General features: G+C 54.6%; 6 protein-coding genes across 6 annotated transcripts; 2 read left to right on the plus strand and 4 right to left on the minus strand.

Annotated features, from left to right (window-relative positions):
• Positions 1-274: 274 nt before the first annotated feature.
• On the minus strand, positions 275-2032 carry BESB_056220 (SF-assemblin/beta giardin protein; the record flags this gene model as incomplete). Its single annotated transcript, XM_029364057.1, has 6 exons — positions 275-334; positions 588-705; positions 836-1041; positions 1266-1352; positions 1560-1721; positions 1874-2032. 6 exons carry the CDS (start codon positions 2030-2032, stop codon positions 275-277), a joined length of 792 nt encoding a protein of 263 aa, XP_029219980.1.
• A 3112-nt stretch (positions 2033-5144) lies between these two features.
• Positions 5145-9444, plus strand: BESB_056230 (uncharacterized protein; the record flags this gene model as incomplete). Its single annotated transcript, XM_029364058.1, has 6 exons — positions 5145-5457; positions 6341-6844; positions 7095-7843; positions 8132-8257; positions 8759-9150; positions 9378-9444. The coding sequence occupies 6 exons, from the start codon at positions 5145-5147 to the stop codon at positions 9442-9444; spliced, it is 2151 nt and encodes a 716-aa protein (XP_029219981.1).
• Positions 9445-10849: 1405 nt separating this feature from the next.
• On the minus strand, positions 10850-12016 carry BESB_056240 (uncharacterized protein; the record flags this gene model as incomplete). Its single annotated transcript, XM_029364059.1, has 1 exon — positions 10850-12016. One exon carries the CDS (start codon positions 12014-12016, stop codon positions 10850-10852), a length of 1167 nt encoding a protein of 388 aa, XP_029219982.1.
• A 2185-nt stretch (positions 12017-14201) lies between these two features.
• Positions 14202-14720, minus strand: BESB_056250 (cyclophilin precursor; the record flags this gene model as incomplete). The annotated part of the gene is made up of 1 exon (XM_029364060.1): positions 14202-14720. One exon carries the CDS (start codon positions 14718-14720, stop codon positions 14202-14204), a length of 519 nt encoding a protein of 172 aa, XP_029219983.1.
• Positions 14721-17257: 2537 nt separating this feature from the next.
• BESB_056260 (lysine-tRNA ligase) lies at positions 17258-22208 on the minus strand (the record flags this gene model as incomplete). Its single annotated transcript, XM_029364061.1, has 8 exons — positions 17258-17497; positions 17943-18412; positions 19051-19388; positions 19921-20272; positions 20482-20569; positions 21072-21282; positions 21457-21700; positions 22085-22208. 8 exons carry the CDS (start codon positions 22206-22208, stop codon positions 17258-17260), a joined length of 2067 nt encoding a protein of 688 aa, XP_029219984.1.
• Positions 22209-23155: 947 nt separating this feature from the next.
• On the plus strand, positions 23156-26352 carry BESB_056270 (Adenosine/AMP deaminase domain-containing protein; the record flags this gene model as incomplete). The annotated part of the gene is made up of 8 exons (XM_029364062.1): positions 23156-23488; positions 23990-24088; positions 24421-24528; positions 24884-25018; positions 25222-25293; positions 25593-25678; positions 25850-25929; positions 26150-26352. The coding sequence occupies 8 exons, from the start codon at positions 23156-23158 to the stop codon at positions 26350-26352; spliced, it is 1116 nt and encodes a 371-aa protein (XP_029219985.1).
• Positions 26353-26571: the final 219 nt, after the last annotated feature.

The raw sequence follows: 26571 nt of genomic DNA on the forward strand, positions 1-26571 counted from the left end.
CGACAAAGTTAGAATGCATCGCATGAGGAATGCCAAGAAAAAATTATAACTGAAGGACGGATCCCACTCCATCACAGTCACTGCCGTCGGTACTCACAACGGGTTCACCTTGCGTAAATTGTCCCTCATGTGGTGGTGCACTGAGCCATCCTGTACCTTTCCTCACAAGAAGTTTCGGACTGCATAAAAAAGTTTTTGATATGCAAAAGAGCTTCGGCGCGGGACACCACCGAACAAGGAATGGTCGACATAAAACCGTTTCTGGATGTCCACATCAGCGACTTGTTATATTTCGAAGGCCTTTTTGCAGGGCCGTCGTGTACTGGTTGATAGCCTGAAAAAAACGGACAGACATCATTTTTCATCCAACTGAGAACACCTCCAGCGTCCACGCGCAAAGTGACGAGACTTCGCGGATGCTTCGACAATCTGGGCAAACCTACAAACTTCTATTGAGAACAGAAAAACAACTGCACTAGGGCCGTGAATGAAGACTCACTGAATGGTTCACGCTGCTTCTGGGATGCCGACCACCGTCAAAATAGTAGTACTATTTGTCGTCGCTGCCCTACGACAGGCTAACTTACGTGAATTATTTCATCGTCTGACTGTTCTCGAGCTTGCGTTGCCAACGCCAAACCACTTTTCATGGCCTGCAATTCTTCGATGATAAACGTCCGGAACTGCTCGTGACTCTCGTCTCCCCTGTTGGCAGCACACGAGTCCACGTACCATAATTAGGAGAAATGGATACCATACCAACCTCGAAGAACGACGAACGGCGAAGCTCGTTCCTTTCTCTAGACGAACTCAACATATACACTGATGAGCCTACCTGACGAGCTGTTCAACTTCTTTCTTTAGATGGTTCAGCTGCTCCTGTCTCAGCGCGATTTCCGCCTCGAGCTTGGCATCAAGACCATACTGCAGCTCGTTCAGCCGTTTCACGAGCATCTGCTCACGGTCAATACGCCCTTTTTTCTCAAGTTCAAATTGCTCTTTGAGTGTCACCAGCTCACTGACGAGAGCAACGGTTTCCTGCTGAACAACACCCAAGACTACACGATCGCTGGCGACTGCCAAAACGACGGTTGACGGCAGCAAATGTGACAGCACCTGTCAAAGCTGTTGACGCCACAATGTCGCAGTTTCAACAGTGCCTTACTATCCTCCTCGTTACAATTATGCCCGTGCTCTTTTGACAGGAGTAATGCCCAAGTGAGTTGTTGCTAAGCACGGCAACAAACGGACAGCACGAAGCTTACCGCCAGTTTGTTTGGCAGTTCGCCCTTCATCTGCGCAAGGCTCCTCTCAAGGCCCTCACAACGCGTAATCAGTAGATCCATTGAAATCTGAAGGGAGCGAGAAAGCAAGAACGCTTAGTACTCGTGCGTTCTTTCAGCTGGATGAAACATGGGAGGCAGACTACAACGAGCGTCACCAGCTTTACGCGAGCCGACAAGAGCAGCATTTCAATAGGTCTACTATCAGCACACGTTCAGTGAAAAACGCCATGTCGAACACAGGCCTCCGAGTAGTTTTGCGGTACACACGCCTACCGTGAGCTTTTCGATCTGTTTCGCGATGCGCGTCTGCAGCCGTTCAAGCATCTCGTTTGCCATTTGCTCTGCCACTCGCTGCAGCGTCCGGTTCGCCTCTACTCTCCGTTTAATCTCGCTGTTTAGCGCTTTCTCGAGGCGGGCAATGCTTTCCTTGACTTCCTGTATTGTACAAAAGGCCGCACTGAGATATCCCCATTGAAGGCCACGTCACTTAACAAGGCCCGCTCCCTGGGCAAATAGCAGAAAACGTCTCCCATGCGCAAAATGGGGCTCGTACAATGTTTATTACCCACTCGAAATAGGATATTTACCTGGAATCGCTGTTCCTCCATCATCCGTCGCCGCCGAGTGTCGTCGGCAATGGATGTCTTGAAACCGATAAAGCGCTCACCCACACTGCTTAACTGCATACGCAGCCGCTCCGACTTCACGGCCTCCCCATAGCTGCAGGCCCCTGCAGCCCCCGCCATGGTGCACGAACCTGGAACGGACAAGAAGAACAAAGGAATGACGTTCTATCGTTGGCGCCCGATGCTGACACGAATCGACGATGAACTGCGCGTCTAACGTACTATCACCCGGGAGGCAACCGCATGACTGTGCGCACAACGTAGAGCAGTTGAACATCCGTCTCCCCATATAAATCGCTGGAGCCTGATTGAATAATGGCGTCGTGCTCGTGTAGCGGAACCTCCCGAGGACGGACTGACCTCCTGTGCAGTCCTGTCCGCAGCCTGTGTACGACTGGGTGAGACCAGAAGGGCTCGTGGGCTCTTGGGAACGCAGCGAAGGATTGCACGCCACTGGCTGAGACGAACGGCGACAACTGGGCGGCCAGGCGCAACCTAAACACGAGGAGCCAACGCGAGGTTTTCAGGGAATCAAAACCGAAAGAAATCGAGCACCCCTGCACAGATTCACTCCTTCGCGCAGAGGGACAGTATACCTGTCACGTACGCGTCGCGGCCCAAGCGCATAAATGAGGATCACTCGTGTGGAAAATAACTGGCAGTGAAGAGGTCCATCTGACGGAAAGAGACGGACACGCACAGCGTGGCGTTCCCCTGGATCGGCCTCTCTTGCTGCTCAAAGATCTGCAGGACCGTAGAAGTACACCCCTTTCCCGGTTGGGGCGCTTGGACGCAACACGCAAAGAGAGGCGAAATAGAGCGTAGAAGTGCCAACGAACGTAATAATTGACTGCGAAGAGGAAAAACGTAAAAGAAGTTAGTTTACTGGATGGCTGGCGTGAGACCGACACCACTTCGAGCAAGCTTCACGACATTGGTGTCCCGACAAGACGCATGTGCGACAAGAAGGGGACTGCAGGAGAACCTCGAGTGTCTCATTGCGGCAAGCCTTTTTTTTGTCAAGACAACATGCAGGTAATTCTTTACAACAGCGAAAAACGGAAACAGCGAAAGAAAGAACTGAAGACTCGCAACACGCTGGGAGGTGAAGCCGATGGACGCCGGCAGGTCGTGCCCTCCCTCCTACTACCCTAGAGACAGAACTGCGAAAACTGTGGCGTTGCCTGGAGCTGTTAGTCACGGTAAAAAATGGTACCTAGGTCGGCAATCAAAAGAACGCGAGCAGTAAGATTTTCTAGACAGATACTGGTGTATTGGCATTTTTCTCTTGCATCTTGCTTATCAGAGCTACTCGAGGAGGTAGCCCGCCCCAGCAGCGTTCGCTACGGCTGCGCGCAACATCACGTGCAGTCCTGGCCAACGTGGGTGTCTTGACACTCGCGCTGTCACCGGCGCGCCGTAGTTGCGAAGAGTGTATGCTTCCACGGGAACCTCGAGAAAAGAGCCATCCGCTATTTTTCTGGCAGTATGTTTTCGTGTTATGCAGGCATGCTGTATCTCGTGCTTCCTCTGAGTGGGGACAGCAGTACTACGGTTCCAATTTTAGCGTCACTATTGTTAAGTGACAGTTGCCGCGCATGCTTTGTTTGAACGCTACTTCTTCCATCACTAATTAACGTCTTGGTTGGTGTGGCTGCTAACACCTTACAAAGGAGCCATGCTACACTAACAAGTTGCAGAGTGAAGGAAACTGTCATTCGGCAGAGGTCATACGCAGTGCAACCAATAGCTCGCCGAGCAAACCCGACGGACAGAGCCGCTGCAGCTAAACACCCGTTTCTACAGGAGCTATCCACCACAGGAGGAAGAAGAAAGACGATCAGCGGAACCCTAGAGACCTGGTTCCCCAACGAGTTCCAGAACACTCCGACTATGCAACTTTCCAGAATAAAGATATATCAATGGCGCAACACATCAGGCCGGATCACTGTGACACAAACTAGAGAGGACGATCTAGTTGACGGTAAGTATTTTGCCCTCGGCCACAGGATTGAGAAACATCGTTCCATGTGGGTCCTACCATAAACGCCGCGTCGTACCTTCGCCACCGGCTTCGCGCCGCGGACACGCCTGGCATGGTTCCCTGTCCCGAGGGCAACATGCCTGCAAGCAGGTCATTCTGTTTGTCAGAGAAGACCCGCAATTGATGCCGGACGTCCCCACCTTGCTCAAAAAGAATACTGGCCACTCAGTATCAGGCACAATACTTGACGAGGCGCGGGATTAGCGCTGCCCAGGTGCGACGGCGTGGGAAATGGGGATTCTGCATGACCGAAAGCTCTTAAAAGACACCAACTCAAGCCAGAAGGCCACGCACGCCCAGTGCTTTCAGACAAAAAAAGTTTCGGAGCCGCCGGAGTGCTATATGACAGGCGGGACAAGCAACGTCCCGTCCTCAATCACAGGGTTTGCGTTCCACGCTCCCATGTGCCTCTCTGGAAAGAGACCGTTTAAACCGACTTTGGATGCCAGAGATCGCACACATTTCGTTCGAGACCGCCTTGAACCTACATTATTCGGTCTAGCACAAGAAAACACACGCCTTACTCCGGCATTCTTGGGAGGGAAGTTTTCAGCTGCGGTATTGGCCCCGGGAGCAACGCACACCAGGGGACTAAGCCATCGGCAGATTTAGATCCGGGCCGGTTGCAAGTCCTCTCTCTAGCAACGTTGGGACACGAGAGTTTGCTAAAGTGTCGCCCGGAGTAACGTTTCCTTGTAACAAAACTAACTGAAAACAGGTTCGTCTCCGGTACAGGTAAAAAGATAGTCCGTTGTAGGGAAAAATCACTGCAGCTGACTAGATGTGTGGGCACACAGGAAATACAGATGCAGGGCTTCGTACCCTGCGCTACGAGTCGAATTCGCGCCGGCCGGGAAGGCCAGGGTGGGCATTGCGAGGAAATCTGACTGCTGCGTTGCTTGCCTTTCTTCCCTGTGAAAAAGCCTCCGGTAAAAGGTGGGGCTCTGAATAACGCGGATTACGATACGACGATAGGACTAAGGAACAAGCTAGGGGGCAACCTGGCCAAATGCTCGCGCGCGCTCACAGTAGTTTGACGTTGCGGATGTGCGTGCGTGCCCAACCGCAGGGAGACGGCGCGATCTTGCGCTCTTGTCGAAAACGGCACACCGTCGTCTCTTTGTACATCTGATTCGCTCAGCCATATTCAAAAACCCTCAATGCAAAGTGCCCCTCTCCATCCTCATCATGGAGTCGCTGGCAATTCCCGAACGTCTCGCGCGCCCTCGCAGCGGGCAACCCGTGCCGCGCCTCGAGCCACCGCTCCGCCCGCGATATGCAGCTGGTGTGACCGCGCGCCGAGCCAGCTGGGTAGCGACAAGGAGACTCGACTTCCGCGTCGCGCTCCCGCGTGTGTCCGCTGCCGACTCTCCGAGCCACGTCCGCGACGTGTGTCCGAAGAATCGCCCGGTGGCGGTGCCCGAGGCGAGCCGAGACCGGGTCTTGATCAACTTGCAGGGACCGGCTATTTTGACGGGCGCATATCGAAAAGCGCTTGTGGGTAACCGGGACCTACTTTGTGCCGTCAAATATGAAGCGGCCGTTTCTTTCTCATCTAGTCAGGGGCAACGACATTTCCTGCCCTGTTTCTCGCGCTAGTCTGCTTCTGCCCGGTTAGTAGTAGCATCGAAGCATTGGCGCGTGCCACCGGAAAGCATGCTGCCTGCCTTTTTCCCCCGGTGGCTTCTTCCCTTTAGTGACGCCATAGTTTGGTAAAAAGCATGCCGTCGTGACACTGACGTGCAGCGAGGCCGACAACGAAGTGGCTTCAACAGTGTCGCAATTTCCACCTTCGGCGGCCCTGGATGCTGCTACCCATGCGCTGGCCTCACCCAGTGCCCTTCCGCTGCTGCGAATCGTCTGCGTGTGAGAACCGTCATTTCATAAGGCCGCTCTTCCTCTTTCTTCGCATGTGGACGATAATAGTCTCTTGTGTGACAAGTGGGCAATGAGATCAACAGTCGCGCTGGACTGTTCGTCGAATGGATCTTTCGTCCTGGCATACAGAATCGCCACGCGGGCCATCTTTGAGCAGTAGTGAGATTGCACCACATCAGAGCCCTTTCCTTGTGGCTCAGGACCTCCCCGGCTTCTGGATCCGTGGGTCTCCGTCAACCGTCATTCCCCGCAATCCCCGTAGAGGTTGCAGCGTGCTTCGGATACAAGCACCTGTGGCATCTGAAGGCATTTTGCCGTCCGCCTTCTCTACGCGGTCTTACCTCCCTTCTGATCTCATCTTACAACACGAATTGCCCAGACACTAGGTAGTGCGGAGCGCACACGACGCATCGTCGATGTTTCCTTGCGTCTCCTGGTCGCAATGAAACCGACGAGGGGGCTGCCGCCATACAGCGGCACAGTTTTTTGTACCATTGTTCTCGTAGGTGTCCTCTGCTTTGGTGATGTGGCGGAGGGACACAGAATCGAGAGCCTTGCATCTGCGCATTCCCATGTACAAACCAACACGGGCGTTGCTGTAAGTGGCACCCGCGACCTAGATGGCGCCAACTTGCGCAAGCGTGATTTGAGGCCTATCGGGCGTCATAATGATGCACTTCCATCCTTTATCGCAGATCGCGTCATTAGGAGTGCTTCCTCTTCCCCTAGTTTCTCTGGTGTTCCGCGTCTCCGATCGAACAGCGACAAACAAGCACTGCGAAAATTTACAAGCAACTTCCAGGTTGCAAACGTGCCTTCACTGGCACTCGACACCGCCTCGTGGACTGGCTATGCTCAGGAGGTCGCTCCTAATGCGGAGAATGCAGGATTGATAGCTTCGGTCTGGTCAGTTGCAGCTCCAGCTTCGACGTTACTGTCGATGGACGCACCGCTTGCGATGGATGCCGCTCCAAGCGCGCCGCAGATGACTCCACTTGGCCAGATTTCAGGTATGTATTCCTCACCCAATGACTCGCAGACACTGTCAACTGGATCATCACAGCCAGTGCAGCCAGCGGCTACTAGCACCAGGGCCGAGGATGGCATGCTTGCTGTCACTCGTGTAGACCCGCAGAACGCAGGGGTTCCGTCAGTCACAGCAACACACACACACACAGACGGTCGACTGACTATCATCGATGATATGGGATGGAGCGCTGCGTCCCAATATGGCTGAATTTTTTTACATTTTGTCTTCAGCTGGGGCTGCTCCGGGAGTAAATACGGTGTTTCAAGCGCCGCCCGCACCTGCATTCGGAACAGCAGCAGGCGCTGCTTCAGGCATTGCGCAGGCGAGCCCGCTCCCGGCGACGTTGCCACCGACGGCAGCTGGACAGGGCATGCCTGCTGCCGGCGCTGCCCCAGTGGCTGGAGGTGCTGCTGGAGGTATTCCACCCTCACCTCCGGTAGGAAGCCTAGCACTTCCGTCATTGCCATCTGCTGCACTGCCGGCAACTAGCCTGCCTGCCGCAGGCCCTGCCCCCGCGGCCTCAGTGGCTCTTCCTGCAGCCACAGTGCCGTACGTGAGCGCTGGAGCAGCCGCTCCCGCCTCAACAGCACCACAGCAGGGGGTGCCAGCACCCGGAGCCTCTTCTCCTGTGGCTGCCCCCGCAGCAGCAGGACCAATCGGGCAGCCAGCGCCACAATACAATAGCCCCGCCCCTCCACATCCGGAGTCACCGACAGAAAATAGCGGCGCAGCAGCTTCGTCCGTAGCGCCTGCCGGCTCTACTCCGGCCTCAAGCGTGGCGGAAGCACCAATCCAAGCGCCACCGTCGCAGGCTCCATCGCCAAGTGGGAATAGTGAAGAGGGCCGGCTTTCCGTGACACGGCACCCAACCGATGCAGACGTCGAGACTATCTCAGCATCTGCAGCACCTGCACAAGAGATCGTTGTAGTACCAGGCGTCTCTGCGAGAGTCATACACACACAACCGCAAGTGACAGTGGTGAGTGTTGCTCGACAGACCCAAAGGGGCGCCCGCCAGCATATGAAGCGTTGACCTCCGGAACGCAGAATTCCGTCGTCACGGGTAGTACATTGTACTGAAAGCTGAGGACACGCAGGAGCCACACGCATGATGATCACTTTCAGATAGCTCATAAGGAACGTGGCGGATTTCAGCCGTCGAAGTCTTCATTGCTCTTCGCCCGTCGTAAACGCACTAATAAACACATTTTTACAAATTCGCCGTCATCGCTGACCAATATCGTGTTATGTACGTGCATTTCTTCAGGTTGGGGGAGCCTGCTTCGACGGATGCTCGTGCTGGCCTGTTTGGTCCATTAGCATTGTTGTCCTCGTCATCAACCTTGTAGCTTGCTTCGTCGCCCTTCACCTGACTGCCTCGCTGTATTCGAAGGTAAGTCGCCTTGGCATCCTTATTCTATTCTGTTTTTTTTCCCTGCTCACACACGCTGAACGCAGTTTAACATCTGGCAACGCCTGTGTTACGTCACATAAGAGCTGTGCCTCCGTTCGTGGCTGCATGGTATTCGGAGTGACGGCTCCGCAGCTTTGATACTCGCCAGCCACTGGCCTGTCTCTTCGGACTGCCCTGAATAGAGTGTCAGAAGAAGAGCTTTTGCGCTGCGTGAACCAAGCGTAGCAGCGCTCATACCGAGGGGAACAGCACTACACTAGTGGACCATTGGATCGAAGATGGAAACTTCAGTACGGTGAAAGTTCACTTTGAGAGTGGGGAGGGGGGAAGTTGGGGGACAGTGAAAAAGGCAAAACAGTGTACCAGTGACAATGTCGGCTCTATAACATACCAGATACCGCCGATTTTTTTCGTGAGTATGTCTATGCCAGCCTTGCGTGTGCCTGAGCTTGGTTCTGCTTGCGAACGTGTGTGTATCAGGGCATGTTTTCTTCCCATCTCTACAAAGGCGGCGGCTACTGGCTGATCGGAGCGGGGATTGCAGGAATGGTGACAGGAGGTCTTATTGGAGGCTTCGTACCCCCCGCGTGCTGGGCAGGAGCTCTTTACCTTGGTGGTTCGATGATGTCAACGTGTATTGCAATTATTCTAATTGGACGTCGAGGCGCCTGGCTCGGTGCCCTTGGTGGAGTTGGCTGTGGTGGCGTCATTGGCTTCTTCACCAGCAGGGGGGTTGTTGGTATCGTTGTCGGAGGATTTGTTGGCTTTCTCTTCGGCATTGTTGTCGGCTTCGCTCCCGTGTGCCGGTCTCTAAAGATCAATGAGCGGTACATTCGCGCTGGCATGCGACCTGCTGGAAGCAACTCATCGCGGTAAGGAGGGACGACACCGGCGGCGTACGCAGTTGCTATAACGCCTGTACGTTCCTCGGCCGGCGACGCACACGGGGGGCACCGTTATGCCCCTGAGGTGAAAATGCATATTCTGAATCCGAGCCATACGTAAAAGCGCGTTGGCCGCACACACAGGCTACACAGGCAACCCACTACGTCTCGCTGGAGGCCTGAACATTGCAGGCAGTGTCGGGTGCTGTGTGCAGGTATTCTGATGATGGGAGAGACGACAAGTACCACTCTGGGACATTTGCGCCACCCTCGTCTCCGTAAGTCTGGACTACCATTTACATGTAGAGGTCCCGCAAGATGTGTAGTGACATAGCGCTGGTTTTTCTCCTATAGATACCTAGCGCATTGCGCCGTTGTCGCGTGCCACTTTTCTCCGATAGCTCATCTCCGCGTATTTTCTCCCTTCCGAAAGGGGCTCACGTGTCAGCAGTGGCGTGTATCGCCACTCGGCCAGCTGCCCTTCCGAGTAGTGGCTTTCCACGGATAGGGCTTCGCAGGGGAGAAGTGTGAATGCTGTTTGAGCGCAGGATTAGAATTTCATTCTGCCTGTGCCTACGACTGCAGGAGAGGCTCGCGGAGCGAGGTGTCGTCCGGTAGAAGAGCGCCCCGGCCGCCACTGGCCGGAGCGCCATCTGCGCAATCCCCAAGACGCTATGACGAAGACTCCTTGCAATCTTTGGGTTCGGACGGGAGTCTATCGCGAAAACAACATCTAGGACAATGAAGACGGCGACCCAGTGGAATCAGAAAGACGATATACACACCAAAAGGTCTCCGTTGTTGTTATTTGACTAACCGGTCGTTGCTCACCGCACGTGCCGGTTGTAGAGGCTTCACTTTGCGGCCGCCGGCCAGCTTATTGTATTGGGGGATCACAGAAAGAAGAGGCGTTGTGTACACGGCCTCCTTTCTGAAGTTTTCTAAGCTGCAGCTCTCTCCGTGCTGCTGCAGACCTCGCCCGCCATAAGGGACTCCCAGGATTTCTGCGTTTCTCAAGAAATTCACCTCCTGTTGCACACGCATACTCACCACTTACGCTTTTCGGCAGTTCGTTACCTCCTTTGCGTGTCTGTTGTCAGTGGCGTTGGTGCTTTTGCTGTGGTAGCGTCCGACATACGATTTGCGACCGAACCAGTTTTGTACGTGTTCTGACGACAGACTCTGGAATATGCATACCGTATGCAGATATGCTGAACTAAGATTTCACCTTTGCACGCAGCAGGGAAAGTCTCCGCGCGAGAGGGAACCTTCTCTTTGCCATCATTGTCTTGTGTCTATCGTGAAGATCACACCAATTCCGTTCAAAAGCACAGCGTCACAGGGCGCTTGACTCATTTTCCTGCATGAGACGAGCAGCCGTCAAGCGGAGTTGCCTAATCCATGTTTCTCCTGCCGCGCAATGCAGATACGGCGCCAGAAAATCTACGGTTCCATGCGAATAGAAAGAAGTGCTTGTTCTCTCACATGCCCTGCTGAGAAAATGCAGAAGCACCATGGGTGTTCCACCGCGAACAGGCGTCCCTCGAGGCCAGCAGAAACTAACAGGAAGACAAGCGCCCGACAGGAATGCAGGTGCGCCGAAGGGAGAACTATCAGCCGTCAGCCAGCCAATCCCACTTTTGACTCCCTCTCCATTCGGACCGTGCTTCACATCCGCCGCGGGTCTTCAGTTGTCCCTGTAGCCGAGGAGAGGCTGCGCGTTCCGGGTAGCACTTTGGTTGTAAGACGTTGCCACACCCATCTCGAGATCACTGCGTCCCTCATGTTCCTTGAGCACACCCCCTCGCGGACTCGGTTGATGCCGTCTTGCAAATGCGAGATCGACGGGATTTCGCATGGTCGGCAGCGCCCTGCGATACTGGTCTAGTGAGGCGTAAATGACAGGGGCATCGCCCTGCTGAAATTGGACTTCCCCTCTACCCGTCAGCTTGGCATAAATTTTGACAAGGATAAACTTAAATATACCGAAGAGCGTGCCGAGAGTCTGCAGGGAGTAGAGAAGAGAGATCATAACCTCACAACCCACATACACCAGAAGCCAATTGAATTTTTCTTGGATATGCTCCTCTGATTGAAACAACATATCTTGCAGTTCGTTGAAATTGTACAGAGCATATGCCCCAACTCCGGTGAGGGTATAATGAGTAGCTCCTTCTGCAACACGATGCAGGAGACCGCACATCACGCTGCCGTATGCCGCCCCGTCCTCGCCCACCAGGCACGTCATCAAACACATGAAACATCCGAGGCACAGCACGAGAACTAGTTCTGCCACCAGAGACCCCAGGATATAGTAGAATAGAATGGGGGATGTGCTTCTCATTTCCGGCCAGTGAAGCAAAAGTGAGGTACCCAAACAGAGCAACAGGAAACTGAAGAGGGACTGCAAATTTCGGAGGCAGTGGCCCGTTGCGCTCTCCAGATCATCTTCATGGATGCCGGTGAACGCATCGTTCTGAATATCTAACAGCGAGTACGAGCGCAGCGGCTCTTCGATGCGGTGGTGAACCCTCTGGGGATTGGTGTGCGAATATGGTGAAGGCCCGTTTTCTCCTCTCTCTGCGTCGCAAGATCTCTCGGGCGGAGGAGCTGCCTCCATTGCGTCACATCCGAACTGAAGAACAGTCTTCTCCACACTAGTGTCCAGGGAGAGTGCAGGGGGGCTCTCACTGACCTCCGGAAATGCAGAGATGACACTGGCAGAGCCCCCCGGACAAGAAGAGAACTGCCTTCCCACAGAATAGTACTCTGGAGCTTCCCCTGAGCCCTCAGTTGCTGGTGTCAGCGCGGTCTCCCCGCCAGGCTGACCAGCTTGCCGTGTCCCCGGCCTCATAGAGATAGATGACGAAGTCATGCACACGTGTAGTATCGGGAACGGATGTTCCCTAAAAATATACGGGAGGTTCACTATCCACTCAGTCGCCACTCGGCTGTGCGGATGGCCTCGGACCGCAGAAAAGCAAACTGCTCCAGAACGCTACGACAAAACAAAGCGACAGTGGCGGCTTAGCGCATTTCTGGGGACATCAACATGCTGAATTAATCCAGGAAAAACATGGTAAGCACTTTGTAGACCGACGGTTCAAAATCAAGCAGGGCATCTTCAAATGTGAGAGAGAAACTATTCGATGGTGGAAAAACATGCGGCACTATAGGTGAAGCTGCAAACTATAACAACAGTTCACAAGCACGCGGATGCAGCAACAAAAAGTAATGCACGCGCAAGAATGCGGCTACGCGCACTTTGAGGAAAAGCATCTCCCCGCTCCAATGACACAAGCGTGGGACGCGACAGAAATACCGTGAAAAACGAAAAGACAAGCCAAAAGCTTGTAGGCCATCTATGGGCGCGCAGCCGCGCAGCTGTCGGGCAAGACAAGCAATTTCACAGTGACCCCTACGGATGTGGCGAGGGCAGCCCCGGCTTCACCACTTGTGCGTCCAACGTTTTGATGCCGCCTGGCGCTCCGGATATAGGAGAGAGCTGTTCACCTTTGAAGGACTGTGCCAGAGAAACCCCAGAAAAGAGACGGACATGCCGCAGACATGTTCTTTGTTGAGGCCATGTTGCGGCTAGCCGGCACAGTAGAGGATGAAGTTTCGAGCCGCACCCCTCGGAACATGCGCTTGAACTCGAATATTCAGATGGTTTCACGATACCCTTGGCGCCTGCAGCCACAATGATATCCATGTCTTCAACGCCATGGTTACCGGAATAAACTAATGCGGTCCGTAACCAAGGGCATCGGCAGCCGTAAGATTAGGATGCCTTTTTCGGGTATTGCTCCTCGTTCTTGCACTCGGGGCTGCCGCATTCGCACACACAGCAACGACAACAAGTGTTCACTATGAACGTCACAACTCGCTCTGGCGGGGAGACTGTAGACCTGAGGTGTTACGGCTTACTCGTGAAGAAGCCAGATCCGGCGCTGACATGCAGCCATCGCTGCCAGCCGAGCAACATAGCTGCGCGTATTGCCGTCTGACTTTTGAATTGTCCGTCGCTCCATATAATACCAGTGTGGCATCCAGCTCTGAAATAAAGCCCAAGATACAGAGCCCGACTCAATGCTATATCCCGCATTCTACCGGTGAGAGCCTCGTCACTGTACAAGGGATCGAAGTCATGGTGTCGTTCTCCGTGCAACCAGATCACCGGAATGCGTAATCTCGTAGCCGCTCCGTCGTCCTCCCGTCGTAGCGACGACGTCACAAGTACCTTCTCCAAGCCTTGCGCCCTCGGCTGTTGAGCCTGAATCGTGTAGGAAACATATACGATGACGCTTCTCACCGTGGAGAATCGGTAATCCACATGTTCCTCAGCTTCGTCGCGTCCCCTACAGCGTAAACCGTCGGATTTGGAAGCCTGAACACGGTCTCCCATACCATCCTATTTGGCACAGGGTAACAACCCAGTTAGTCTACTTCCATAATTGTCTCGAATTATACTAGCTCTTCTACACTGTACGCTGAGTTTGGCACGGCGACTTCGACACGGCCGCAGACAAACGGTACTTTCGGCTCACGCGTGCCACTGTGTCTGCCCTTGAATCGCGGAAAGAAAGGTGTGTCTCTACGGCCTCAATGCTTCGTGCTTACCGCCCCAAACAGGACGTACGTAACCAGTGTCGCGGAAAGAACGCTGTCTCCCTACGGCCTTAACCCTACGTGGTTATATATACTGCCCCCAACAGGACCTGCGTGACCAATGCCCTAAAAAGTGTCACCAATCGATGCGGATGATTTTGCTCGTGAGTATGGGCATACAGCAATTAGCCACACTGGCGTGCCATTCGCTACCGGCGACAGTGCGGACAGGAAAGTGCCGACGCAGATCAGGCATCAATATCAGTGGCAGTTCCTTGACAACAGACGCGCAGCACGCGCCACACAACCCACACAATGTTACCGCGCCAGATGACGCCTGAGCGTACAACAGCCATTTCCTGTTATGGAGGTGCCTGCCATCAGCAGCATACTCATGGACAAGTGGCTACAGATAGTCAAGCGATCACACTCTAAGAGAGCTGACCGCACGCCGCGATCTCGACCGGGCACTTGGTCTGGCCATTGGAGCGACCCTCGGCTTCCATCTTCTTGACGACATCCTGACCAGACACGACCTTTCCGAACACGACATGCTTGCCATCAAGCCACGGGCACGGGACAGTGGTAATGAAAAACTGAGAGCCGTTGGTGTTGGGGCCAGCGTTTGCCATGGAGAGAAGGAAGGGCTCAGAGTGCTTGTAGACGAAGTTCTCGTCCGCGAACTTCTCGCCGTAGATCGACTCTCCGCCAGTCCCGTTCATTCGGGTGAAGTCGCCTCCCTGGCACATGAACTGAGGAATGATTCTGTGGAAAGGGCATCCCTGGTAGTAAAGCGGCTTCCCGCTTCTGCCCATGCCCTTTTCACCAGTGCAGAGAGCCCGGAAGTTCTCCGCTGTTTTCGGCACCGCATCGCTGAACAACTCAAATTCGATGCGGCCCGCAGGCTTCTTGTCGATGTTGATGTCGAAAAACACACGGGGGTTCGGCATTTTGGAGAGCCTTGAGGAGAAAGAATAACAAAAGCTTACTGGCGGAAAAGTTCCACAGTGGAGAGGAGCGAGACGCCCAGAATGTCTTACCGCAATTACGGTGTTGACGCTAAACAGAAAGCACAGACAAAGAAAGTGAACTCCTGGCCGGTGCCATGCACCCCTGGAATAAAGCGGTGACGCGCCCGGCGCCGACGCACCGTCTCGTCCCGTTTGCGCCGCACACCCGGGAGGGGGAAACACACGCGGGAAGGCGGTCGGCGCCGGCCGGGACATTTCGCGGAAGCGTGGTCGGTGGGGTGTTCGACCACTGCGGCGGCGAGGTGCTGTGTGTGGCACGTGGAAAAAAGTAGCTCTCAGCATGCGAAGACAGCAAAAAAAACCAACACACACACCGTCCCCACTGTTCTTCCCTGGTCACAATCGGCTTGGCATCGGCACGGGTGACAACACAGCATTGACGTGCGAAGAGGTTGAACAGCTGAATCTCCCGTGTTCGAACCCTTTAACACCAAAAAAACCTTGCAAATATGGTAAGTGGAGCACAAGGGAGGGTGCTGTGTCACACGGAAATCTGAGGTCTTGCCCAGCAACAGCACCCCACGTCACCGGCAGACCTTGCGAACATCGCACCGTCGTGGGCAACCCAACAATCGGCTTGAAAGTGCCACGCTGCACACACGATGACCGGCGCGCCCGTGGCTGATTACATTGTGCGCTTGAGTCTGCCAGCAGCTCGGAACGGAACCAATTCTTTTGCAGGGAGTTCAGGTACATCATCACTCTAGTTCTCCGCTGAATTTTGGAGTCCAAAGCCAGTCACCGAGGCGTACTTCATTTGCGGGAGCCTCCGCGCCTCCGGACGTTCGTGTAGGTCACTCTCAACGCCATACACCGCCACTAGGACTCAGCACCAATTTGAACGTAGCCGCGGACAAGCAGGCACGATCCACGTCCAGGGATCGTGCGTCTTTCTTTGGACGTCCCAGCGGACGACTACCCAACTTTTGCGACTAGCACGTTCGACAGCACAGGCCATGTAGGCTGGCGGGTGCCGAGTGAGAGGGCCACGTCTCTTTGACGCCAGTGCAGGACCGGATCAGCGGTTGCTACAAACTTCTTGAATCACATACTCGTGCAAAAGCATCAGCGACTTCCGTGCCCCGCCGAGGAACTTAAAGTATGCGCATCCCTCCTGCTGTACACTTTCCACCACATCGCCAGGGGCACGAGCGAGTCATGCGTTGTGCCTTTGTAGCGAGTATCCTGGAAACAGCAGCCACTTTTCGTACGTCCTAATGGGGCAGTAAGCAACTATCTGCAGCGTCGTCTGGGTTTCTGTGTTGCAGCGCTCTTCAAGTCGGTATGTCCGGTATTAGAAAGCGTGATAGCTGCGGGCATGTTTGGCGTATGCCCCTTAACGGGCTTGAACAAGGTTAACCCTCTATACGCCATCGACAAACTGGCCTTAGTCGATGCACTGCCGTTCACCTATTCTCAAATTCAGTGAGCTGTTTAGCTAGATCTCTGACCAAGCCAAACGACAGATACCCTAGTCACAGGGCACGCGCCGCCAAAGGATGCCTTCGACGATGCCAGTGATGGGGCTCGTGGCATGCAGCCTCTCACGCCGGGCAAGGCCGCATAACCAGCAATGATAGCGATAGCAAGCAACAAAACAAAAGGAAAACAATCGACCCTCTTGGGCTGTTGCCTAGACGACATGCACCGTGCCCGACAATACACCACTGAAGATAACATGGGCTACCCACGCCCACCTTCTCCATGGAAGCAATCGGGCAGCAACCCTAGAGTATGCAAAAGCATGACACTTCACCAAGAATAAAACCCGGGCTGCCCTCAAGTGGGCGCGCAACCGCATGCCGCACACCAGAAGACCATACGACACAAGAGGAGCTGCCAACGCCTGTGGCTGACCCATTCAGAGCCATCAATCTCCGGTATACGTCGGAGTCTAGGATGATGCATGTATATACAAGCCGCGACAGTTGATGAGCGTTACAAACACACAACCGCTACGGGAGGAATCAACACTTCTCCCGCCGATGTACTGCATCCATATGAAGCTACGCCGACATAAACGGCGGGAACGAAAATGACTGAAGCGACGGTTGTCTTCACTCCTGAGCAACTGTTCGCCTTCAACCACGAAATCGCTTGTCGTGCTGCCATGGGCACGGGCCGCGACTATCAATTGCCCCGGTACAGCTGGCGCCCTGCACAAAACGCGACACCAGTGATAAATGCATAGGCTCACCAAAGCTCACCTCATAGAAGCTGCTGCCGATGATACTCCCGGGATGTTCCTCCATAACAATCACGTTCGATCGAGGAACGGCATGAACTGAGATCCGAGGTGCAGCGGGCTGTAACCGTGGGAAACCACGGCCGCATCAACCCTAAACCTCATATGACCAAAGAATGCATCTTCATGAATGAACCATAAGCGGTTCCACCTAGCAACCCTGATATATACAGATATATATACGATACCGTATATTTATGTCTCACCATCATTATTGGGAAGAAGACGCGTCTCCAGCTTCAGCTGCAGGCTTTCCTTGCACTCCAGTGGGCGGTTGCGGTCTCATTGCGGGGAAGAGGATGACTTCCTTGATCGTGTTGTGGTCCGACAGGAACATCGTCAGCCGGTCAATGCCCAAACCCCAGCCTCCCGTGGGCGGCAAACCATATTCCAGCGAAGTGCAGAAGACTTCATCAATGCAGGTAGCCTCGTCGTCGCCAGCTGCCTTTGCCTGATTTCACAATATAGAACGCGACGTTGCATATTCACTCTTTTGGAAAAGCCAAACCTAGATACTGTGAATTGTGAGGCAGATAACCGAACACTGTCGTCCTTTAACAATTCTACCCTGTGTCCTCCACCAAAATCATCAACCCTTTCGCGTTACTACGGTCCCTGATATTCAGGGAGAAGCGCGCCCACGGAAACCTCGAGGTGCTACCTGTCACCGTCGCTCCCACCCACATGATTCGCCTTACATCCCCCATTCCTCGCGATGCACCATCATGGCATGGACTACTTTATCCACAGTATACCTCCCCTCGCCTCTTCACACCTGCTACCCATCAAGCAGCAAGAAAAGATGCCAACGACTTTATCCGTCCCTTCTACCAACACGGCCGTCATTGATATCAGCACGTGAGTTCCTCCTTCAGGCACCACCGGGTCAGACGTACTTTTGCTTGATCCATGAAGCACTCCCGCTGCTTGAACGGATCATTCAGTTCGGTGTATGCATTGCACAATTCCTTGCCCATAAGGAACAATTCGAAGCGCTCGGTCAACTCTGGCTTCGAGCGGTGCCACTTGGCAAGCGGGGACATGATCTGCGGATGCTCGGTGATGAAAACAGGCTTCGTCGTAGCCTGGCACTCTACATAGTGCCCACACAGAGCATCGAGAAGCTTGGCGCTGGTGGGAGGCTGGGGAATATCCACCTTGCTTTTTTGCAGCAGGTCTTTCATGAACGCAATGCATTCATCTCCGTCGAGCGGCCGCGGCAGCGTCACTTTTGCTTGCTTCTCGATCTCCTCCACCATCGACAACCGGGCAAACGGAGGCGTGAAGTCAAGAGTCACTGCTTCTCCGCCCGGGCCATCCGGGTGAAATTGAATCTGGTACGTCCCATGGATCGCCTTGACCATCGCTGCACAAAATGCATCGCAGTGCAGTGTGACGGGCGGGTTTACCACTCAGGGATGACCAAGCCAAAGTCCTTCCTACCGCCCTTGAGACTTGAGTCCCGATCGCGATCTCCTGTTTTGCATATTCTACTCTTTTGCTGTCTCTGCCCGCACCTCGTTCTTTCTTTTCCAGGGAGCAACGCGGAGAAGTGCAGATAGCCTCAGCGCTGCCTGGTGTCATGCTATAAAGCATGTTCTACACGCCCGAATGGGCAGGGATATATATGGCACACGGACCATAATTCCACGTGCCCTGACATAAAGCAGAGCACCGTAAAAGCGAAAAATGACAGATCGCCGCTTCGCCTGTTTGCACCTGCGCGCACCTGCTTCGCATGATGCGTACAGCTCCACACACAAACGCCGGCACGGTACCTCTGTGCGGCTACGTGCTCAGCCCGACCCATCGTCCCAGACTCCAAAACGATACGCTGCGAATACACTTCACACAACTGTGAAGCTTGCATGCGGAAGAAAAACGTTCCTGCACGAGCAAGAAATGCGAAGATCCTTGATGGGGTCATTGCTGCATCTCATTAAACCTTCATTCGTGTATCACATGTGCGTGACAGCCACAGCTGCCCCCGCAAGGGTGACGTACACGAAAGCATTTCCTCAGTGAGGTCCATGAGGTCATTGTAGTCGGCGTACGCCCAATAAAACTCGCACGCTGTGAACTCCGGGTTGTGTGTCATGTCGATGCCCTCATTCCGGAAGTTCTTCCCGATCTCAAACACGCGATCCATGCCGCCAACAATGAGCATCTTCAAGAACAATTCCGGCGCGATTCGCATGTACAGATCCATGTCGAGGTCGTTGTGGTGGGTCTTGAAAGGACGGGCCGCAGCGCCGCCTGCAATCACGTTCATCATCGGGGTCTCGACCTCTACGAATCCGCGGTCTTCCAAGAAATGGCGGACGAACTTGACAATGCGAGACCTACAAATACATTAAAAACACATCCACCACGTCTTTACAGAGGGCTGACAGCTGCCAGTACGGCACAGAGATAACTGTCGCAGCGCGTGCGCACGGCCATTGTGAAGTTCAGGACGAGGGTAACTAAGCCGTCAACCCGCGTACCAGCTTGCGCATGTTACATAGTCGCCGCGGTACGACACCGGCACTCTTTTGTCTTGTTAAGCCGAAGGGACCCCATTTCTGCAAAAGGTAACACGCTCATCGCCTCTGGATAACGAGACATACCCGCCTCTATAGTGAAGAGGGCTGTCCGCAGTTCCACATTCCCCCAGTGGCGCGACACGGGAGGAACGACTTCACAAACATTGTCTATTACGATAGATCTTTAATACCCAAACCGTCCGTCAATCTTCTGCCCGGCAATGCACAATAGTCCTTAGGCAATCACGTGCGCCGCCGTCCACACCTACATCACCGGTCCCTCCCCTGCTCGCCGCGGCAAACGAGGTCAGTCAGCGCACAGGATTCAGAGCAGAGTAGCTTCTCTTACCGGATCAAAAATGTCTTTCGCGCTTCGTCGTTGACGATGAGATCGAGGTAGCGGTGTCGGAAACGTACGTCGAAATCCTTGAGCGAGTTCCGCTCCGGAAGCATATGGAGGCAGGGACTGAGCAGGGTGACCTCCCGAGGGAAGATCGACAGTTCACCGCGCTTCGATTTGCCAGGGAATCCTCTAATTCCAATAACATCTCCTCTGCGGAAGCGGTTGTGCGTCTCCGCGAAGTCCCCGGCCTTCTCATCGTGGTAGCTGAAGTTCGCCATAACCTGGAGCTTCTCGCCATCACCACGGACATCGTAGAAACGCAGTTTCTGCCCGCTTGACGAAACACGCGTGATACGACCTGTAGCAAGCAGGGCAACACACAAAAGTGAAAGTCTGCAGAAAGGTCGAGCGAAAACCACTTTAGATACACAGCGCCAAATCACCCGGTGACGACCCGCTGCGAGATCAACAGCGACGAGGCCAGTTCCACGTTTCGACGGTGAACATGCAGATATCACCAGCTTGTCCATGCACCCCAGGCGTTTCCCGAGAAATTAGAAACCCTACCAGCAATCTGGACTTCCTCGTTCTCCAGATGGTCGCCGTCAGCGAGGCTGCCGTACTTCTTGATGAACTCCGGAATGGACAAGCTCACCTACAGAGAAAGATTTCCCCACAATCGCAGCCCCTATGCACTGAACATGTGTTTTTACTGTCGACAGTGTGATTTCGGCGAACCCAGCGGAAAGTAAAACGCTCTTTTCGCGCACGAGGTCCCCGGTGGCCTTGTTGCCCCCTGAAACCCCCCTCGTCCCTCCGTGGCGTATGACAGCGAAGAATAATCTTTTGGAGCACCTTACTTTTGCAATACGATAGCAATCCGGCTTCGGCCTCTCCGTTCGGCTCTTCCCGAAGGACCCATACCCCCGAACAAACCGTATCTACACGGTCAGCCACAGATTCCGAGTCCCTTCACCTCTCAGCCTTTGTATGCAACGACATGCGTACGCCGTTTGTCCCTATTCGGGAAAAATTTATCGGGAAGCCTGCGATCGGTTTGAACCGTTTCAACGTTCAATCCTCTGCACGCCCAGTGAAAGCCGTCTGCGCCATTCCCCCCCGCCCCCCCCCCCAAATCACAGAACCAGAAAAGATACCTGAAACTTGTGGGGGTAGGCAGGCACACCCTTCTTCTTGAGGTCCTCTACAAGCTGGCAACGGTTCTCGAAGTACTGCGTAGGGTCGAGCTCTTCCTCGGGCTTCTCCGCTCCATTCTTCTTGGCTTGTGCCGCGGAAGCATCTTGCTGCTGCTGCTTCGACTCCTTCTTAGCAGCAGCTTGCTCAGCCTTACGCAGCCGACGCCTTTCTCTACGTAAGAAGCCATATTGCAAGAGACTCATGCGACGGCATGACAGCGAAAGCCAGCAAGGAGATAGTTAATAAAGCAACTGCCGCTGAACTGCAGGAAATCGGAAATAATGCCATGACTCCAAGTGGGAGCCCCCCTGCCCAATCCAAAAGATACAGCGGCATTAGACTCACGAGGCGGAGAGCTTTTGTTCTTCACCAGCGGCGCCATTGTTCTGAGACACCTTAACGTCGACGGCTTCTGCGTTAGGAGCCATAGTGGAGGAACGACGCTTGAAGGCGAGGTGGGGCGAAAACGAGACGGGGAGCCTGTAGGCGTTAAGGGAACGAAGGTAAGTGCAGCAACTCTGTTGTCGGAGAGCTCCTGACCAACCGCGAAACTCCCAACAGAGAAACGATGGCTGTGGAACGGGTTTTCCTTTCAGAGCGAGAGGACACAGATCCCAAGCGTGACAGACCCGTCGCCACATAAATCCTTCAGCGCTGCTGGATCACGTCGTACAATTATACGCGAACACAAGTACTAACACACACGTAGCGGCTGAAGGATCTTCATGGAAAGAAAAGCAACCGACGTACGCGTACAGTGGGGGGCGCGGGAAAAAGACAGTTGTCACTGATGAGCGAAGCAAACAGTGCCTGCGGAGCAGTTCTGCGGACGTTGTGTCCAGGCTTTTCAGACGTCCGTTCACCGATGGATGAAAGTCGCGACTTTCCGGTATGATTGTTCTTCCGTGCAAAACATTCACAGACCAGTTTAGGCAAGTGACGTGCGTGCATCCAACGCCACATGCGGGCTGACCTTTCGCAGGCTGCGACGCCGCAGGCACGTCATGAGCCGCCTGTCTCCGTTCGTCGCCAGCCGTGGCGCACATGCGCGTCTGCGTAGGAGACGGTGGGACTTCATACTGAATTCTCCGGCGCATTAACCACGCTCCAGCTCGCAGCCACTGTTGGCGCTGCCTTACTGGAAATGCCCATCCCCACTTACGCGAACACGTGCTATGGGGAGGCGCTGCGTACAACTATGCAGGTATATGCGGAAGTCGTGCACACAAAGTGTACCAGTCCTGGCGGGCATTGAAAGTACATACCTCGCCGCGTGCCTCGCGACTCAACTTGTTCCCTCCACTGACCAGATGTGTGAGGGCGGAACGAAGCAACTGCCATTATCCGACCTACGTTCACACCCGGTGCCTCAGGTGAAGAATCAAAGAGCTAGCTAAGTCTCCCTTCGAGGCCGTACCAGGTTTAGGCTGTGCTGCGCCGTTGTTCGACTTCCTTCTGTGTCTGCCACAGGGACCTTCTGCAAGGGCAGTGCATGAGCCTCATTTTTGTATTATACCCGCTTCTGATGCGTACGTGGCAGTCTTGCGCTCTATCCCGCTGAAGTGCTGAACTTTCGTTGGCTGCCCTGGAGAGTTTTTTTCCCTGGCAGATGCATTCCCACTTTGCCTCGGTCATTCGCCAGCCGTTGCCACTGCTGTTCATCACACACGGCGCGTGTGGCTGCCCGAGGGAGCTTCGCCTTTAGAATACCCTGGCGTGTGCCGCGACTCCTTCCAATCCACCACGGTTCCGTCACCCGAAACTTGCCGTCTTGAAAACAATGTACCTCGTGTGAGTTGGGGGCTTCGAGACTGCGTTGCGGAAAGAGTTTAGGGGCACTAGCAGGACGCAGCGCTTGCATGTGCTGGAAGGGTGATGCCTGCCGTGGTAGATCGTGTGGCGCCCGTGACGCAGGGAGAAGCAGTTTCACTCGTTACGCATATTGGTCTTGCGCACTAGGTGCCCTCTGCTCCCCTACCGCTCCATTTCCCGTGAGTCGATTCGATAACCTTAGTTCTCTCTGTGTTTTGGGGGCGTCCCTACAATGTCAGCCACAACTCCTCTTCCATCGCTGAAGGATATCACATCCTTGCCGAAAGTCGAGCTGCATGCTCATCTGTTCGGCTCTATTCGCGTTCCGGTCCTCGAGGAAATACGCAAGAGGGCCGCGGAAGAAAATGGCACAGGAGCGACCGCGGAAACAGCGTCCGCGAATGCAGTGCGGCTTGAGGGAAACTGCATTGGCATGGGGGATGCTTTCGCGTACTTCTCCGCTGTCTACCAAATCGTTAAACGGAAAGCCGACATCGGTTACGCCCTCCGGACGGTCCTTGCCGACTTTAATCGCGACAACGTCGTGTATCTCGAGTTGCGGACGGTAAGCCTCGCACCGCCTCCGTTTGTTTGACGCTCGTGCTGTTGCCAGCTCTCCTGCCCTACCTCTTGGACGTGGTCTTCCCGTGTGCTTGTCCCCTCTTTTGCTTTGTGGAGGACCCTTCGCAGAGTGCGAACTGTCTCGCTATATCCCTCGTTTCAGACGCTCAGCTGATGGTTAAATGCAAACGCCTCGTACAGCGGCGTCACGTGGCACAGCCGGTCTGCGTTGGAAAGAGGATCTGAGCTACCGTCCGGATCACTGCGGGCAGCCGGCTGTCTAGTCGAGTTCAGCGGCATTGGCTGCTGTGCGCAGCTGACGACAAGCGGGGCTGGACAGGTGCGAGCAACTGCTGAGTTCTTCCTGGAGGAACCGTGGTGTCCAGCTTCTTGCCTGTGTCCTGTGGAGGTGTGCAAGGCTCTGTCCTTGAACAGGAAGTCCATGCCGTCGCCACGGCTTTCGCGGATGTCTGTGTCTGTGCGCTGGGGACTGCGTTTCCTGCAGACTCTGAAAACGATTCCTGAAGAAGCCGTTGACCCAGCCAGCTACGTGGCGCTGCTGGTTGAAGAGCTCCAGTCTGCGCAGAAAAAGTACCCAATGACTGTAGGCGTCGTGCAGACAGTTTTCCAGGAGTCGCCTTGCTTCTAGTCGAGCGTCGCCAACCACCCGTGCTGCAGTCCGCACAGAAGGGTGGGGGAGTCAGACGACGGCGCGCCACACCGTCGTGGAAGCCGGGGGAGAGGGGTTGCTATCCTCAGCAGAAAACTGCAATAGGTCGCCTTCTTCGATGCGGCTATCCCAGCTATTGCAGAGAAGGAGGAAGGAAAGGTCAAAGCCCCACGCGGCGAATGTCTCGTGGATCCAGACCCACGTCGGCTGTGGCAAGGCTGTGCCCCGAGTAGAGGACGGTCTTCACCGTTCTCTGTCGTCTGCAGGTGCGCCTCGTCCTCTCGCTGAACCGCGCTGCTCTGACGTGCGCGGAGCGCGCGCGGGAGGAGGTTACCAAGATCTTCGAGCTCGCGGAGCTTTATCCGGAGTGGATCGTAGGTCACGATGACGCTCTTCCTCCGCTGGGCTGCGTTTCGGGACTCAAAGTGCAGTCATTGTATGAGCAGAAGGAGAATGGGCAACGCGCGCTAGCCCGATTCAGCGCCAGCTTTCACGTTACCACGTTATCTAGTCAGTGCCGAGCGAGGCGCGTGGAGGGGGGCACGATGGCCTCTGCAGGTGCCGCGAATTGAAACGGAGTCGAATGTCAGTGCGCCTTTCGCAGTTGTGGTTTCTGGTTTCACGACGTTTCGGGCTCACCCGCGTCTGCAGAGGAAGAGGCGGGGTCACCGGTAGCACACGGGGAAGCTGTATGCTCCTCGACACTCTGCCAGCGTGGTTGCGTCTCAGGTTGGGATCGATATTGCTGGCGACCCTCGAAAAGGCGACATTCTGCCTGCGCTGGCTCTGCTCGACGAGGAGGTGATGAAGCCCAGTGGGCGGATGCACGGCAAGCTTAAGTTGACCATTCACACGGCCGAGCTAGTACGTGCCTCTCGCGCATTCAGGAGGCCTCAAGGGTGCTGCTCGTCAGGTTGCCGCCTCTGCAGCATCTCTGCTCTTCCTCTGACCGAGTTCACGCCGTAGCTTGGCCGAGCGCAGGGTGGCTGGCTGTGTGTCTGGCTGGAGGCGCAAGCGAGTTTTCTGAGGGTCCGTGAGAACCGTCTGCAAGTGGGTTGCGTGTGCAGGAAGGCTGTGAGGCCGAAACAGAAGCCACTCTGCAGCTGAAGCCCCATCGGATTGGCCACGGGTGTTATCTGGTAAGCTGCCAGGGGACATGCGCTTAACTACTGCGGTGCACATATGCAAGCGTTGTGCAAGCGTTAAACGTCCATCTGCCTTCTCTATCGCTCACTGCGTGACCGATCTGCGCCCCCTTCTTGTTATGCGACTGGAAATTCCTTTTGCTCGGTAGCACGCGACACCGCTCCAGTGTGAGCGACAACACCGTTCCAAGCGTGTAGAACCGATTGCCTTCTTCCACTGTCCCACAGGGGGCTTTTCTGGGGAGGGAGAAACATGAAGACTCCAGTGCTCTTCCACTTTGCTTGCTTCGCAGGCTGACAGCCAAAGAGAGTGGCTTGTCAAGGAAAAGATTTGCGTCGAAGTGTGCCCTACGTCGAATATGTGTACCCTCAAGCTCCAGTAAGACGGCAACAAAGATGCAGATTCAGGCGCACGTCGAGCCAACCTGGGCGACCCGTGCGGCTGGCCTTTCTCCAGTCGATGCGAGGTTGCGGAGGCGACTTCTTGCACCGTGCGCTGTCTGAGCAGCTACTCCACTCCCTGTAACTCCTGGATGTGTTGCGGTCTCAGAAATTTAAAGGACCACCACTTCGCGTATTATTACAACAAGAAACTACACCGCAACGTTTGCGTCTGCACGGACGACGTTGGTGGGTCGAGTCGCCAGGCTGACAGCGGCAGAAGGCCTGGACACGCTGACGGCTGACGCGTTACGGTCGCGTACCAGGATAATAGAGAGGAAAATGCTCGCAGTCTGCACCTTTGGCTTGGTATTAGAGAGCACCGTATGAGACGTCGCGATAATTGGTAGCCACGCAACTACTGTGTCGGATTGTTCTGCCCTGTCTTTGTGAAACGGTGCGTGTTCAGGGCTATTTGATACTTCCCTCTCTCAGGAGCTTTACGCTATGAGTCAGGCATACAATCTTTCGCTTCGCGACGTCTACGAACTCCAGCGGTCTGCGCTGGCGGCTGCTTTCTGCCGTGCCGAGGACAAAGCTTTGATTGAGGAACGATTCTTCCGGTCCGCTTCACTGCGAAATATGAACAAAGGAGACGTCTGTACACTCTGAGCACTTGTCAATATCTTGTATCACGGTAGCTTGGGCAAGCGCCTTATCCGCGACTCGTTTAAGACGGGACGTTACGGTGTTACCTCTGTGCCACTATGATGCAGTGAGAAGAAGCAGAGCTTGTCAATGAATCGAATATTCAGTATGGTTGTTGATCAGTTGTACGCACAGGTAATCCGCACAAAAATCGAAGTCCTGGACTACAGTGAAAGCGATGTC

The sequence above is a fragment of the Besnoitia besnoiti genome, chromosome IV (assembly GCF_002563875.1).
Source record: "Besnoitia besnoiti strain Bb-Ger1 chromosome IV, whole genome shotgun sequence".
In the NCBI taxonomy this organism is placed as follows: domain Eukaryota; phylum Apicomplexa; class Conoidasida; order Eucoccidiorida; family Sarcocystidae; genus Besnoitia; species Besnoitia besnoiti.